Raw genomic sequence first — 13,447 nt, 5'->3', positions numbered from 1 at the left:
AGAGCTGGACACTTCATTTTCTCAATGACTTTGCAGTTGTCTGCTGTTTGATTTCTGTTTTACTAGAGCTCTCTGGTTTTCCTGTTCCCTGTGTGGATTGTCCATTTGGCAGCACGTTGTAGGTGAGTTCAGCGGGTTGTTTGCACAGCAGCTGAGGCTGAGCTCGGCTGCACAGCCACCACCAGCACCCATTGTACCTCAGCTCAGCTGTCTGGTGGCATTTATACCAATTCAGATGGGTGACTTTGGGGGTGCTAAGGGTTAAGTATATTGGTATTCATTGAATACTGATTGAAAGCTAGTAGCCTTTAATATGGAGATGTGCTTTTTAGTATAGAGAGGGATCTCTCATGTATTTATGCAGAATTCTGAAAAACATCTATACATGTGTCAGCTGAGTACCAGAGTGAATCTGTACAGGTTTTCCTTACAGCACCAGCAAAATTTCTTGGTATTTCTTGGAAATTTGTTTGTCAGAATGTGCTAATATGGTGCTGAAGTAGAAAAGACGTCCTCGGGACCAGGCTTGTTCTGTGTTTCCAGTGGTGGCAGGCAATACCAGTGCCACCACTGTGCTGAGTGTTTAAAGTAAATGGCCACAAACCACTGATTTTACTTAGATGCCTTTCTGGTTATTGGATAGTCAGCACTGAAAAGCATATTGAGGCTTTACAAAGGAGTACAAGTCTGCTGGTGTTGCTCCTGCTTTTTCTAGACAGCATGCTTCATGTCTTAATGCTGTTATTTTAGACTTTTGATTTTTTGCAACTCAGTTCTTTTAAATTTTAGCTAATTAAGACTTAAATTTTTAGCACTGTGAGTAGTTTGTAAACTGCAGGGTTTTTGCTATTTGTAAATCTCTCCTAACATCCATAGACCTGGGCTTCATTTCAAGGAATGCATTTTTTTTTGGTATTAGGCATGCTGTTGTTAGCAAGCTTTCTGAAATGTGAGCAGGCAGATTTATTACTCTTCTGACTCTGTTTTTGAATTTTTTTTTTCTATCCAGAAGAACAATATCTGTTGTGCATGCTCAACAACATAATTAGTATGTAGTGTGTGTATTTGCAAAATACTAAAGAGGCATTTGTACTTATTTCTTTGTTATTTATTTTCAGGGAAAGCCTGTTAATTCATGTGGTTTTGCTTTTGTTTCCATTACTGGAAACACTTTTTGCATGAATGTATACTCTTTAGTTTGGTTGGGGTTTTTTTGGTAACTGTTTTCCACAGAGACTAGTAACGCTGACATTGTGGTCATGCTTTGGATGTGTGTGCGAGCTGTGTGTAATTAGCAGCGTGCTTGTGCCACAAGGACGTGGGTTCCCTGCAGTGCCAGCTTAGCACAGCTGTGAGTGCAAGGGGAATGGGTGTAAATGAGTGCTAAGGAAAGTCCTTGGCTCCAGCCCACTTCCCATGGGAAGGAGCGCTCACTCCCGTGTTTCTGCATGCATATTTGTCCTAGATGCTTATATTTCCCCAGAAAAATAGATACTTTCTACCTGTGTAACTGTGTGAGGAGGTGATTTATGGATGCCAGTGGTGTGCTGATGGATGTCCTGTGACTGGAAAGTGTCAGTGAAGTGGCAGAAGCACTTGTTGGCACAGGTCAGCCTTTCTCCTGCTGGGTCCCTCCCGCCCTGCACCTCGCCGCTCTCCCTGCACAAGTGCTGGTGCAGGTGTCCTTTGAGGAAAGGCAGAAGAGAAATGTGTCAGCTGAGTTCCAGAGTGAAAGAATATTTGACTGCAGTTTTCTCTCCTGGAACTCAAGAATTAGAGTTCACAAGTGGGACATGAGCGAGTTGAAAATACCATGTTGCTTTCTAGCATTAGGAATGCAACCTAAGCAGTGCTTTCAAGCTGGGAGAAACAAGATGTTGTCCAGTGGTGACCAAATTTCTTGAAACCTGTCTGCAAGTTCTTGCTGAAGATGAGGCAGATGTTATTTTACAAAGTTGGCCAAATCTGGAAGCTTCTGCAGGCATGAATGTTTCCTAGCACAAGGTTCACCATCCTGACAAACACCAAACCTCTGCTACGAAATCTCTTCTGAAGTTAGAAGAGAACAGCTTGAGAGCCCATTTATCCTGGAGCACAGTCAGCAGGGTGTGTTTGGCCTCAAATAGTTTTACAAAAGTAATGGTAACTGAAAAAATTCAGTTGTTTCCATGTATCTGCATGCTTTCAATACTTATTTCTGTTGTACACTTCCATAAGCAGCTTGGCAGATTTTAATTGTCTAGAAATACAGGTCTGTAAAGGGAAGGATATCTCATCAGAGAAATGTCTGGAATGTATCAAGGATAAATAATAAGCATTTAGATTGCTATGTCTGGCAGTTTGTTTTGACTTATAACCTGTGTGAGTTAGCATATTTTATAATACCTCAAAATATTCTGGGATAGTAACATTTTAAAATATTTTTTTTTTTACTAATAAGTTTTGTGTATTTCAAGACACTCAAGTATTTGTAGAAAGTTGAAACATTTGGGGAATTTATTTGAAAGGAAGGTAGGTCTTTGCAGTCCTAAGTGTTTTGTTGCAATCCAAAATAATGAATTAAAAATATAAATGTTTTAAAACTGCATGTTGGAAATAAGAGCAGGCAACTCCTGCATTTTAGGTTCAATTGTATTAATATTTTTTCACTAAACAATAATTAGATATATGCCATTCAAAGCACTGTACATTTATTTTATTCATCGGTCGTATGGTAGAAGCGACTAAAAATATTTATTGAGTTCTTTAAATATAACATATATATTTCTGCTTTTTGTTCCATAATAGCCTGTGAACTTTAAAAAAAAAAAAAGAGTACAACTGATTGCACAGATGATATTCTTAACTATACAGAAGGCTTCCACTTTTAAAAATATTTTTCAAATCTTAAAATATAAAGTATTCATATTTCTTGGTGGCAGCATGCCTGTTTATGTCCAGGGCTTCCAGGTTTGTTGTTCTCATGCCCCAGACTGCTGAACTGTTTGTGCTTGGGATTTTATTTCACTCTTCCTTTCTCATGATTTTTCTTGGAAGAAAAGGTGACTTCTTCAGTTGACAACTTCTGAGTTGTCATGGATTTGAGATTGCAAGGGGGGGACAGACATTTGGGATGCTTTTATTTATTTCAGGTGTGTTGATACTGTATTCAAAATGCACTTGATAGTAAGTGTAGAACTATTTTATCTTACTTCTATGTCGCTAAAATAAACTGTTTAAGAAAACTATTAATGAAGCTTCACTGACTTAATCTGAGCTTTAAAATTAATGTCATTTCCTTTAACTCCTTAGTTAATGGATGGGAAGGCAAGGGGTGCCAAGAATGCTTTGTAATTGGCAGAACAACCAAACATTTTTTTAAATTTGTTTATGCCCCAGCAGGTGTCTGTAAACACAATCTAAATGAGCTTATTTCTGAAGTAAACTCAAGAAATGTCATTTCACTGGATAACAAAGCACAGAAAAAGTCATAAATCTGTATGCAGTGCACTTATGATAATATCTATTTCTTTTCTGATTTGAAATTAGCACTTTCATACTTAATTAACTTAAAGACAATGTTTCCATTATATCAGATTTTTTTTTCTGCTTTGAAAACTCCAAATAGAAAGTTTTAGAAATGTGAGAATTTCTCTGAAGCATTTACAGAGCTCTCAGAGTGGTATAGCCATAAGATGAACAAGTTCAATCAATTTTTGTGTTCTCATTGCATTGGTTGGCACACATACAGCTAAGGATGTGAGTAGTGGTGAAAGGGAAAATTGAATTTTTTAGTAACTAATTTAATTATTTGAAGTAATTCCAGACATTCTAAGCATTGTGTGATTATTACTTCAGAAAAAAAATGTAGTACCATTTAAAATTATGTAAAAAAAAGCTGTCCTCTGTGTGTTTTTTGCAAAGGAGTGTGCCTTTGAAAATACCCCCTCTCACCCACCCACCCACCAGACTCCCCCTCTCCCCCCTCCTTTTTTTTTTTTTTTTTTTTTTTTTTTTTTTTTTTTTTTTTTTTTGTCTGCAAGGCAGTTGCCTCTTGCACTCTTTGGCTTGATCCTTTTGATTTGCAGATAAAGGGTAGGAGGAACTGGGGCTTTCTTCATGAGCATGAAATTTTGCAAGATCTGTGGTGGTATTTAGTAGACAGATTCAGCCTGTGTCTAACTGCTGTCTTCCCAATTGTAGCACTTAAAAAACAGCTTTTGTCTGTGTGTTGTTGTGACATAACAGAAAGAGCTGTGGAAAATAGGTATTTTCAAAACAGGAATTTGTCTTTTTTTGTGTGACATAATCTGTATTTAGTTGCGCTTCTGATCAAGCTCTTAAGTTGCAGCAAAAAGTCCCTATGTTTCATTTTTGTTATTAAAATCCTTTTTTCATCAATTGAAATAGTATGCCCTTGATATTAAAAGCTTAAAGGAGAATATTTTTATTAAATATGAGATGGAAAAGATCTGTAAATTTAAAAGACTAAAGTTTATGCCTGCAGAATTAAGCAAATGTAGAAATAATGCAGAGCTGAAATACAGTTTAAAACTTTCTGAACTGAGGATATTTGTTTGTTTCCCATATACCCTTTCTGACAGACAATGTATTCTTTCTTTTTTTGTCTCTTTTTGTAATCTTAACCCACTGTACCATCAGTGATGTGATTATGGGATCTTTCCAGGCTGTAGTGCCCATTTATCAGGTTCTGTGACTTGTTTATCTATGATGCAAAGTAAATGTTTTGAAATGAATGAAGAGGGGCAGTGTTAACAGCCATAACAGAAAAAAATTAGGTGGCACATCCAATTTGTGTTTTTTTTTACTCATGTTGGAAAGACATCTTCCTCTCTTTTGTTTCTTTTTCCCATTACACAGTCAAGCAACAAATGTTACAGTTTAGTCAGATGGATGGTGAATCAGGAAGAATGCCATGTTTGTCTTTAATCATTTGGAAGAGCTCTGAAGAATTTCTTGCATCTTTCAGGAAAAAAGTAATTGCTAATGGACAAAGCAAAAATGAGAAGCCTGATTTCATGCAGAAGAATTTTTGAAAGGAATTAATAAAAATTAAATTAAATATCCTGCTGCCTCAGTCATTACACATGACAATAAATGCAGAATAATCCGGGTTTTTTGTTCCTTACGATTTTTGCAATTAGTTCACTTTTTCTCCTGCAGAGAGGCTGCATGAAAGATCTTGTTATTTGTGGCTGTAGTAAAATTTGCTGGCTCAGCCTGCTTGAAGAAACAGAAGCCTTGGCAAGAATGCCGATTACCATGACAATCTAAGCAGTCTAGAGCTTTGGTGTGTTGTGGGTTTTATCATAAAGATAAAAAACGTGTTCTGGATGGTAGGATAGCTGATAACATCATCATGATGCAGCAGATCCAATCGTCTTTGCAAGACTTATTTTTTCATTTTCTGTTACCTGAGGATGGAGGGGGAAAACTTATCACCTTCAGGTAAATTTTTATAACATACTTGTGTATTTACACCTTTATCTTTTTTAGGATATTGTTTTATGGTGTAGGTACATGAAGGGATTTACATTTTCACAGACTTTCCCCAGTAGCATGGGGGGAAACTGCTGTGTACTTGTGTACTTCTTCCTGCTCCTCTCCCCAGTCCCATGTACAGAGCCAAATCTGTGCTACAGTATCTTCAAAAGCAAAGAGGAAAAACCCTAACCCACCCTTTTTATCCATATTAGAGTGTCTTTATTCTGGCCATTACTTCCGCAAAGGTTCCATACCCTCCCTCCACCAGAATGCATGTGTGTGGTAATAGGGCTAATTGCATGTTGCATGGTTTAAAACTATCTCAGATTGGAGCAGGAAAACCAACTGCTGGTCTCTGTTGGAGTGTGTGAACTAAATGATTATCACTGGTATTTGGACACTGTTAGGAAAGAATAGACTTAGGAGTTTCAGTTAGAAAGGAAAAATTACTTGAAGTTTTAAAGTTGCAAAGTCCCTGTGCAAACAAATTAATTTGTGAAGTTTTCTTATTTAAAAATTGGCTATTTAAGTGTTTTTCTAAAAATCTTTTGGCTCATTATGACAAAATCAAGGGTATTTGCATTATTACTTGTTTATTTCTTTCAAAGTAATTTCCTTGTTTGCACTGAAGGATTTATTGAAAACTGCATGAGGTTATCAACACATCAGTCAACGTTTGTTCTGTTCCAGTAGCCTAAAAATCTAAGTTCATTGTGTAAGTGTCATTTGTAATGTAGAGCATTTACTGGTCCCATGAAATCATTATTAAGAGCAAACAAACAAAGGTGTGTCTTTCTGCACAGTTCTAGAGCATGAACCAAAAGCCATGGGTCTGAATGACGAAGAGGAGGATGAGGGAGAACAGTTTGATTTTGATAGTGGAGATGAGATACCAGAAGCAGACAGGCAAGCCCTTGTGCCACCTCTTCCTGGTCCTGGAAATTACATAGAAAACCAAGAGGCTGGTGCTGCAGGTAAGTCAGCCTGTTGATCTGTACTTCCACTGGGATATGTATTCAAGACTGATCATAGGATGCCTGTTCTTGACAGTGCAATAAAAGTACTTTAACAAGAGTTTTCCATGGTGTTATAGCCCACCCCTGAGGGTAACTCAGGTACTTCTTAATGGATCTCTTGGAGCAGATTAGAGTGAAACAAACACTGAAAGATTGGTGTTTGTAAATATACACATGTTGGGTTTACTTTGGAACAATTTGATTGTAATGGAAAGCATATATTTAGCCATTTTGGTTATTAGTATAAAAAGTAATACAGCAATATCAAAGCATAAAAATACCACCTGCTTAAGGAAACATATAAGGGAAAAGGAAGGAAGAAAGAGAAAGAAAGGATAAGAGTAGGAAGATACATAATCACCAGCTGTGGGTCTGTGATGACACTTGATTGACGTGACAATTGAAGGTCTTTATCTGTCAGAGGTGGGGAAAAAGCCCATAAAATACAAAGTCTGGTGGGTTAATACACTCTCAGGTTCAGGTGGGAGTGCCCAAGCACCTCCTCTATGAGGGTGAAGTTTTATTCTGTCTTTTGATCATGTGCAGTTCTCTGGTGGAGCACATCAGAAATGAGTCTGAGAGCACTTCAGGGGTAGTTGAGAGTTTATGAGCTCTTCTAAGGCAGCTGCCTCTAATATCAGTAAGCCTTGTGTGGATGTGACCTTCCCTGGGAGGAGGGCATGTGTGTAAGGGAGGGCAGTTTGGTGTGATGAAAGGCACGATCCTGTCTCCCCAAGGTCTGCCTCCTACTGGCCTCAGAGCACAGTTTGTAGCCTCTGGTGGTGGTAAGTTCACCCCCTCTGTCTTATGCAGACCAGAGGTTCATCATTACACACCCAAAAACTCATTGCCTTCTCTTTATGGGCTTGCAAACCTGGCCTCAGTAAAGCACCCAGGAATCTCTAAAAATGGCCACTTAGTTTTGAATCGTAGTCCAGTCTCTCACACATGGAAATACCATGCAAGTGTTTTGAATATTCCTGCCAGTTACAGTCATGTTAGATCTGACAGGGCAAGTGACTATCACATGTAATTCCTGTGAGGTTTCCCATTCAAGTGTGATGTCCAAACCAATGGATTGGACACAGTCTGAGTTTCACACTACAGGAAAATTGTATATCCTGGCTGATCTTAAGGCACATTGATGACTTGAGATAAGCTGTTTCACAGCTTAGCTTGCTGGTTGCTGAGTTGAAATAAAACTAAGTTGTGCATAAAACTAAGTGGAGCTTGAATGTATGAATTTTGTTCATAAGCAGAAGTTTTGCTAAATATTGAAACATTTTTATGACATATGCAGATGTTTCCAGTGCTGAGGTGTAGTCTGGAAATTGCTGTATTCTGCTCAAATTGCTAACAGCTGATTTTGCTTACTTTAATCCAATTTCCTTTTGTAAACAGATTCACTGTGCTTATGGCAATTAAAGATAAGTAACTCTTCAGGTACTGTGCAGTTTGACAACCTGGAACTTAAACACCATCTTTCCCTGAGCATCTGTTGCTTGCTCATCCTTATTGTGAAGTTGTGCTTACAGATTAAAATAATTTGATCGCTTGGGATACAGTTCTGCAGTTCCGTTCGGAGTGGCCGGTGGTTCTGCTGTATCTCAGCTTGTCTCAAAAAATACTGGGAACTTTCTATAACAGAAAAACAATACGTTTTCAAAGAGGAAAACTTGTGAAGTTGTTTTCTTCCTCCCTTTCTTAACACAGCATTTTCAGGACTGCTCTTTGAGGAATGTCCCTCCATTACTTTTCTTGTCCTCGTGACTACCCCTAAAATATTTCTTGAGTTTGTGTTTGTAAGATTCAAATTCATCTAGAATACAGATTTTAACCTTTATGATTTAAGACTATTTTGACTCATGTGCTTATGTCAGTCAAGTTACTGTTTTTTCATGGGCATCTTTGTAACTCATCTTTTGCTCTTGTTGCATTCCTCATCTGTAAAAATAGGGAGGTTGGCATTACTGTGTGGAAATTTTGAGTCATAGGTTGTAAGCAGCTTGTATAGTAAAGGTCGAGTCAGTGTTTAGCGTACTTGCAAAGAGCTATTAAAATGGCTTGAACAGGTATGAAAACTAAAACTTTGTATTTTTGTTTAATCTTTCAACTAAAGGAGGTGATAATTTAGAAAACACTGAGAAGCTGCAAACATCAGAACCTGCTGTAGAAGGCACTCCAGCCAAAGTAAATCCCTACTCAGTCATAAATATTTCCCCAATCCAAGATAAGGATCCATCCTCATCACCAGAACCAAGTCCTCAAGATGAATGTGCAAGTCCCAGCCTGTCCGGTGGATATTCTGTTCCTGTCCCTTGTGGATATGCTGTGCCATCCAACTTACCTTTGATACTGCCAGCATACTCCAGCCCTGTCATCATACGCAGTGTTTCTGTCGATGAAGAAGGTACTGTATTTACACACCTTACTTTATTTGAAAGGGAATCCTTGATTAACCTCAGGTACCTTTCCTGTATAGCACTCACCCTGGGTGAGTATGATTAATGTTAATTCCTTTTTAATGTAATGAAATAATTTCCAGATCCAGAGTTCAGTGTTTAAACCAAATGGTTTCTTCTCATACCATTTATAGTTTTTCCTAGATCCTGGCAAAATTCCTATCCCTTTTGCCATTTCTGTATGCATATCTGTTTGTTTATTTTCCAATTCTTGTGGATTTAGAGTTCCTATGAGATTTTTTCCTTGATGATTTGATGAATTCTCTGCCTTCTAGCACAATTTTAAAACAGAAGAGGAAACTAGAAAGGGAAATAACTATGGATTATTAGAGAAACAAGAAATCCGTTTTGTAACCAGAGCTGAGAAAGTTGACAGCTTAATGTCAAGACAGTAGGAAAAGAAGGCTCCTCATATCCTGCCTTTTCCTCTTCGTATTTTGAATATTCTTTAGCTAGGCAGCAGTTCTTCTATAATTCCAGCCTTTTTTCCAGCCTTTGCTTTTTACCACTGCTAGGAATACTGTCAAGTAAAAGCAAATGTTTGTGTGGTCCTTATTACCTGTAGAGGAATATATGTGTGAGTGATAGAATTAAATGCATTAGGCATTGTGATTTCCTCTTAACAGCTCTTCTAACAAATGGCTGTGTTTTTGAATTCCTTAGCTTTCAAAAATGCATGGTGTGAAGAAACTTCCAAATTTTTTAAACATTTGTAAGAATAAAACTATTGCAAGAAGGAAATTATTCTTTAGCAATGATCTAGTAAAATCAGTTTCTTATGGTAAAATACGCAGTTTGAGTCAAACTGACATGTTATTGTAAGCACTTTCTTTTTTCTTTTTTCTTCTTTTTCCTATTTGGCAGGTGCACAGTCAGCAGCTGAAGAATGTCATTATAATTCGGTAAACTTGGAGGACCCTCAGAATAGGTGATTGCCAGTTCATCATGTTTTAATGAAAGCCTTAATTCCTAAGAAAGCTTGCATTTGATAAGTATTTTATTTTCCTCGTGTGATACTTCCATGTTTGTTGGTTTGGTTTCTTTCCCTTTCTTACTCCTGTAATTCTGGTTGTGTACAAAAATCAACACTGGTGTGTGTAAATGTGCATGACATTTTTGAAGACGCTGGGTTGATTTTCTCTAGAGTGATGGCAATGTCAGGTGCAACAGATTGCTGTAGTTTGGTGTAGCCTGCTGCTTTCAGCAGGACCACTTCCAATACTCCATCAGATCAACCATGGCCTTGCTGGCTGAGCCTTCAAACCCTCCAAGAATGGAGGTGCTGCAGCTTCTCCAAGCATTCTTCCCTGCTGTACTTCCCTCCCCCTCTTCCCCGCCCCTACCTCCCCAGATGTCCAAATCTGGGCAGTGGGCAGTCTGTTGACCATTCCCCCTTTGTCTGTCATTAAAAAAAAAAAAAAAAGAGCCCAAAATCCCAAAACAAGCCCAAACAAAAAAATAACCCTGATTCTATCTCCTCTGTAGTTCTCTTTTGGATAGTTGTAGCTGCTCTTAGATCACCCCATAACATCCTTTTTACCAGACTAAATAATCTCCATGTCTTTTATCTCCTTCTTTGTAAACCGTGTGCTTTAGGCCTTGACTTCAGTTTCTGTACATCTCTCTAGAGGTAGCGTCAGTTTCTCCACAGCTCTCTAGCCAGGGGTGTTGGGAAGCCAAGACTGGACATGCTGCTACAGGTTCAGCCTCACCGGCGCCAGGTGCAGGAGGAGAACAGCTTTGCCTGATGGCTCCTGATGTAACCCAGAATGTCTTTAGTCCTATTTACCATGAAAAAGAAGCTCTCACTTCACTGTTTTTGAGAGAATTTCCTGTGTTCTGGTAGATGAACTCAAAAGCAGAGTATTTTTTAAGATTGTAAAGAAAGTGTTTTCAATTTTCTGACTAAAATTGTCAGACTATTAACTAGAATAGCTTACTCATCACCCAACTACATATTGAAGCAACATTTTTGACTAATCTGCAGCCTTGGAGTGCAAACTAGCAGGCAGAAATATATTTATTGTCTTGTCTTCATGGATGTTTAAAAATGTTGCAGTATAACTTCTAGTTCTTTTATTTTGTGGCTTCTTTTTCAAGTGAAGTTAACCAGACCAAGAAGGAGGATGATGTCCTGGCCAAATGGGTTTCAGATCCTGCAAATACAGCATGGATGGAAAGTAAGTACCAGTGAGCACTGAAGTATAGCTGTGGAAGTGGTCAGTTTTAAGTTGTGATCGGAAGTATTTGTGTGTCTAGGTGCACCAGCATATTTTTGGGAATGTTTTTGTTCACTTTTACTGTATTGTCGTGGTTTGACACTTTCGCCGCTGTCTTAGTGTGTGCTGTTGATTCTTGGCTGGCATCTGCATTTTAAACAGAACAGAGACTGTGTGGTTTGAGGGCAGGTTATCCTGCCTGTTCTCAGTTGTTCCCACTGGACTGGAGTTCGCCTTACATATTTTGTGAAGTGACTGAAGAATCTGCGTTATCATTCTGCCTCTTAATATACTATGGTAATCATTACATTATTTAGTTTTGGCTCTTTTTAAAAAGTCAGTTTCAGCTTTTCTACATCCATTCAGTAAGGCAATGAGCAGTCTTCAACAGGCACAGAACATACCATACTTCTGTAAGAAGAAGGGAGAAATACTGGTTTTTGAAGTGGATTTTTGTTTTCAGGTTACCAAAGGTCATCATGAGCAATGCAGATAAAACTGAAATTTTACAAATACCATATACTGCTTGGTGCATTATTGCAATATATGAATGATTAGATGTGCAAGCAAAATGCTAGTGGAGAGTGAGTCATATCTCCATAGTATTCATATATGCCAATATAACCAAAATTCTTTAAAATGTAATAGTATATTTCTGTTGGAGAGGACATACGGCATTTCAACTGCCTGACCAAAAGCTAAAGGCATGCTAAGGGCTTTGTCCAAATGCCTCTTAAACACTTGGGCCCATTCAAATTTTAAGAAGTTTCTCTTTTCTTTTTTTTTTTTTTTTTTTTTTGTCTTGATTTTAGACCCGGATGAAGTAATTTATGATGATGTGCCAAGAGAAGATTCAGACTCTGAACCAGGTTTGAGATCTTTGTAATGGTGACAGCAATGTAAAATGGAATTATGTGCATGTATACTAAATGGATATGTTCATTAAGTGCCTAAAATATATGTAAATGGATTTACCATTGTGTCAATAATTGCTAGGTCTTAAAAAGTTCGGAATTGTACTAATACTTAAAAGACTATCTCAGCAGGTCTCCTATACTGCTCTTCTCAGAAGCTGAATTCTACTTTGTTTTATAGATACTGTTCCAAATGCTTGAGTATTCTGCACATCAGAGGATTACAGTGTTGTTTGTTGTAGCTGTAGTGCCCTGAACAAGGCAAGATAGTTAGGAATAGGGTGTTTTAAATAGTTAAATGATATATGATAATATATCATTGTGGTGGTTATAGAGAGAAGCTCTTTCCTTGGCAGTCCCCTTCAATATATTAATGCTTGATAGATGGAAGAGATGGTCCAGGATGGCTGTTCACCATCCTGATTGTGACTCTACAGAAATATTTTATTTCAGCTTTGAAGTGGTCTGCTCCTGATGGTTGTGACCATGTTTGGAGGGGGCAGAATAGATCTCAAAGTAGTTACTGGAGTCAAGATTTTACCTTTACTGGAAATGATGGAGTTAGGGTTCAAGAGGCATATTTCATTGAATTCTTGCTCAGGTTTGTTTTGCAGTTTTTGGATATAGTGGAGTCTGCTTAAAGATCAGTTGCTACTGACTGATTTTGTGTTTGAGTGAATTGGCTTAATGGGAGCTCAGCATCTTACTCATCATGGTTCTCAGAGGGCGTAGGTCTTTGAAATTTTTAATGAATCAAGAAAACTTTAAGAAAAGTTAAAAAGAAAAAGTCAAAAAGTTAAAAGTTTAAAAGAAAAAATTAAGCTTCCTTGTGTGAAACCCACATTCATCTTTAAAGCTGTAACAGTTTAATTTCTTGTCCTTAGTAGTGTTCAGGCAAGGTATTTTACAAATTATTACTGAATTTTTTTCATTTATTATTGGAAAGTACCATGTTATATTCATGACTTGAATGCTTATATTATTGGAATTCCCTTCAGTGCTGCTCTGAGCAGGGGCATCTCTGTGCTGTTGCTGATCAATCAGGAAACACATACAACAGGCCCAGGTGGCTGAGCTAGGTGGGGTATGGGATATGGAGCAAAGCTCTGCTGAGCATATTGGTCAGAATCTTTAGCTTACCCCGTAAGACATCAATTAAAATTTTGATTTTCATGTTGTCTGCTAAGACATTAAAAGGTTCTGCGGAAAGAGGTAGTAAGGGAAGTTTCATCTTCATACATTCATGATCTTGATGTTTATTATTTGTATATTTTGTTAGGGAGACACAACTATTCCAAAAAAAGTTTCAGACAATCTACATTGCCACATGGACAAGATAAGTTCACCCAGTC

At 37.8% G+C, this 13,447-nt stretch overlaps 1 protein-coding gene across 6 annotated transcripts in view; it reads left to right on the top strand.

Moving 5' to 3' along the window:
• The window catches only part of ARHGEF10 (Rho guanine nucleotide exchange factor 10), a 123,285-nt gene that overhangs the window by 35,599 nt on the left and 74,239 nt on the right, over positions 1-13,447 (top strand). For all 6 annotated transcript variants that reach the window (XM_021551229.3, XM_021551228.2, XM_031504434.2 and 3 more), the window contains exons 3-7: positions 6,288-6,458; positions 8,620-8,910; positions 9,827-9,890; positions 11,063-11,142; positions 11,994-12,050. In XM_021551229.3, coding sequence (XP_021406904.1) covers positions 6,288-6,458; positions 8,620-8,910; positions 9,827-9,890; positions 11,063-11,142; positions 11,994-12,050 — 663 coding nt within the window. The remainder of the gene's footprint in view (positions 1-6,287; positions 6,459-8,619; positions 8,911-9,826; positions 9,891-11,062; positions 11,143-11,993; positions 12,051-13,447) is intronic.

The sequence above is a fragment of the Lonchura striata genome, chromosome 3, assembly GCF_046129695.1.
Source record: "Lonchura striata isolate bLonStr1 chromosome 3, bLonStr1.mat, whole genome shotgun sequence".
In the NCBI taxonomy this organism is placed as follows: domain Eukaryota; kingdom Metazoa; phylum Chordata; class Aves; order Passeriformes; family Estrildidae; genus Lonchura; species Lonchura striata.
Note: the sequence above shows the minus strand (reverse complement) of the source record. Positions and strands in the feature narration are given on the sequence as shown.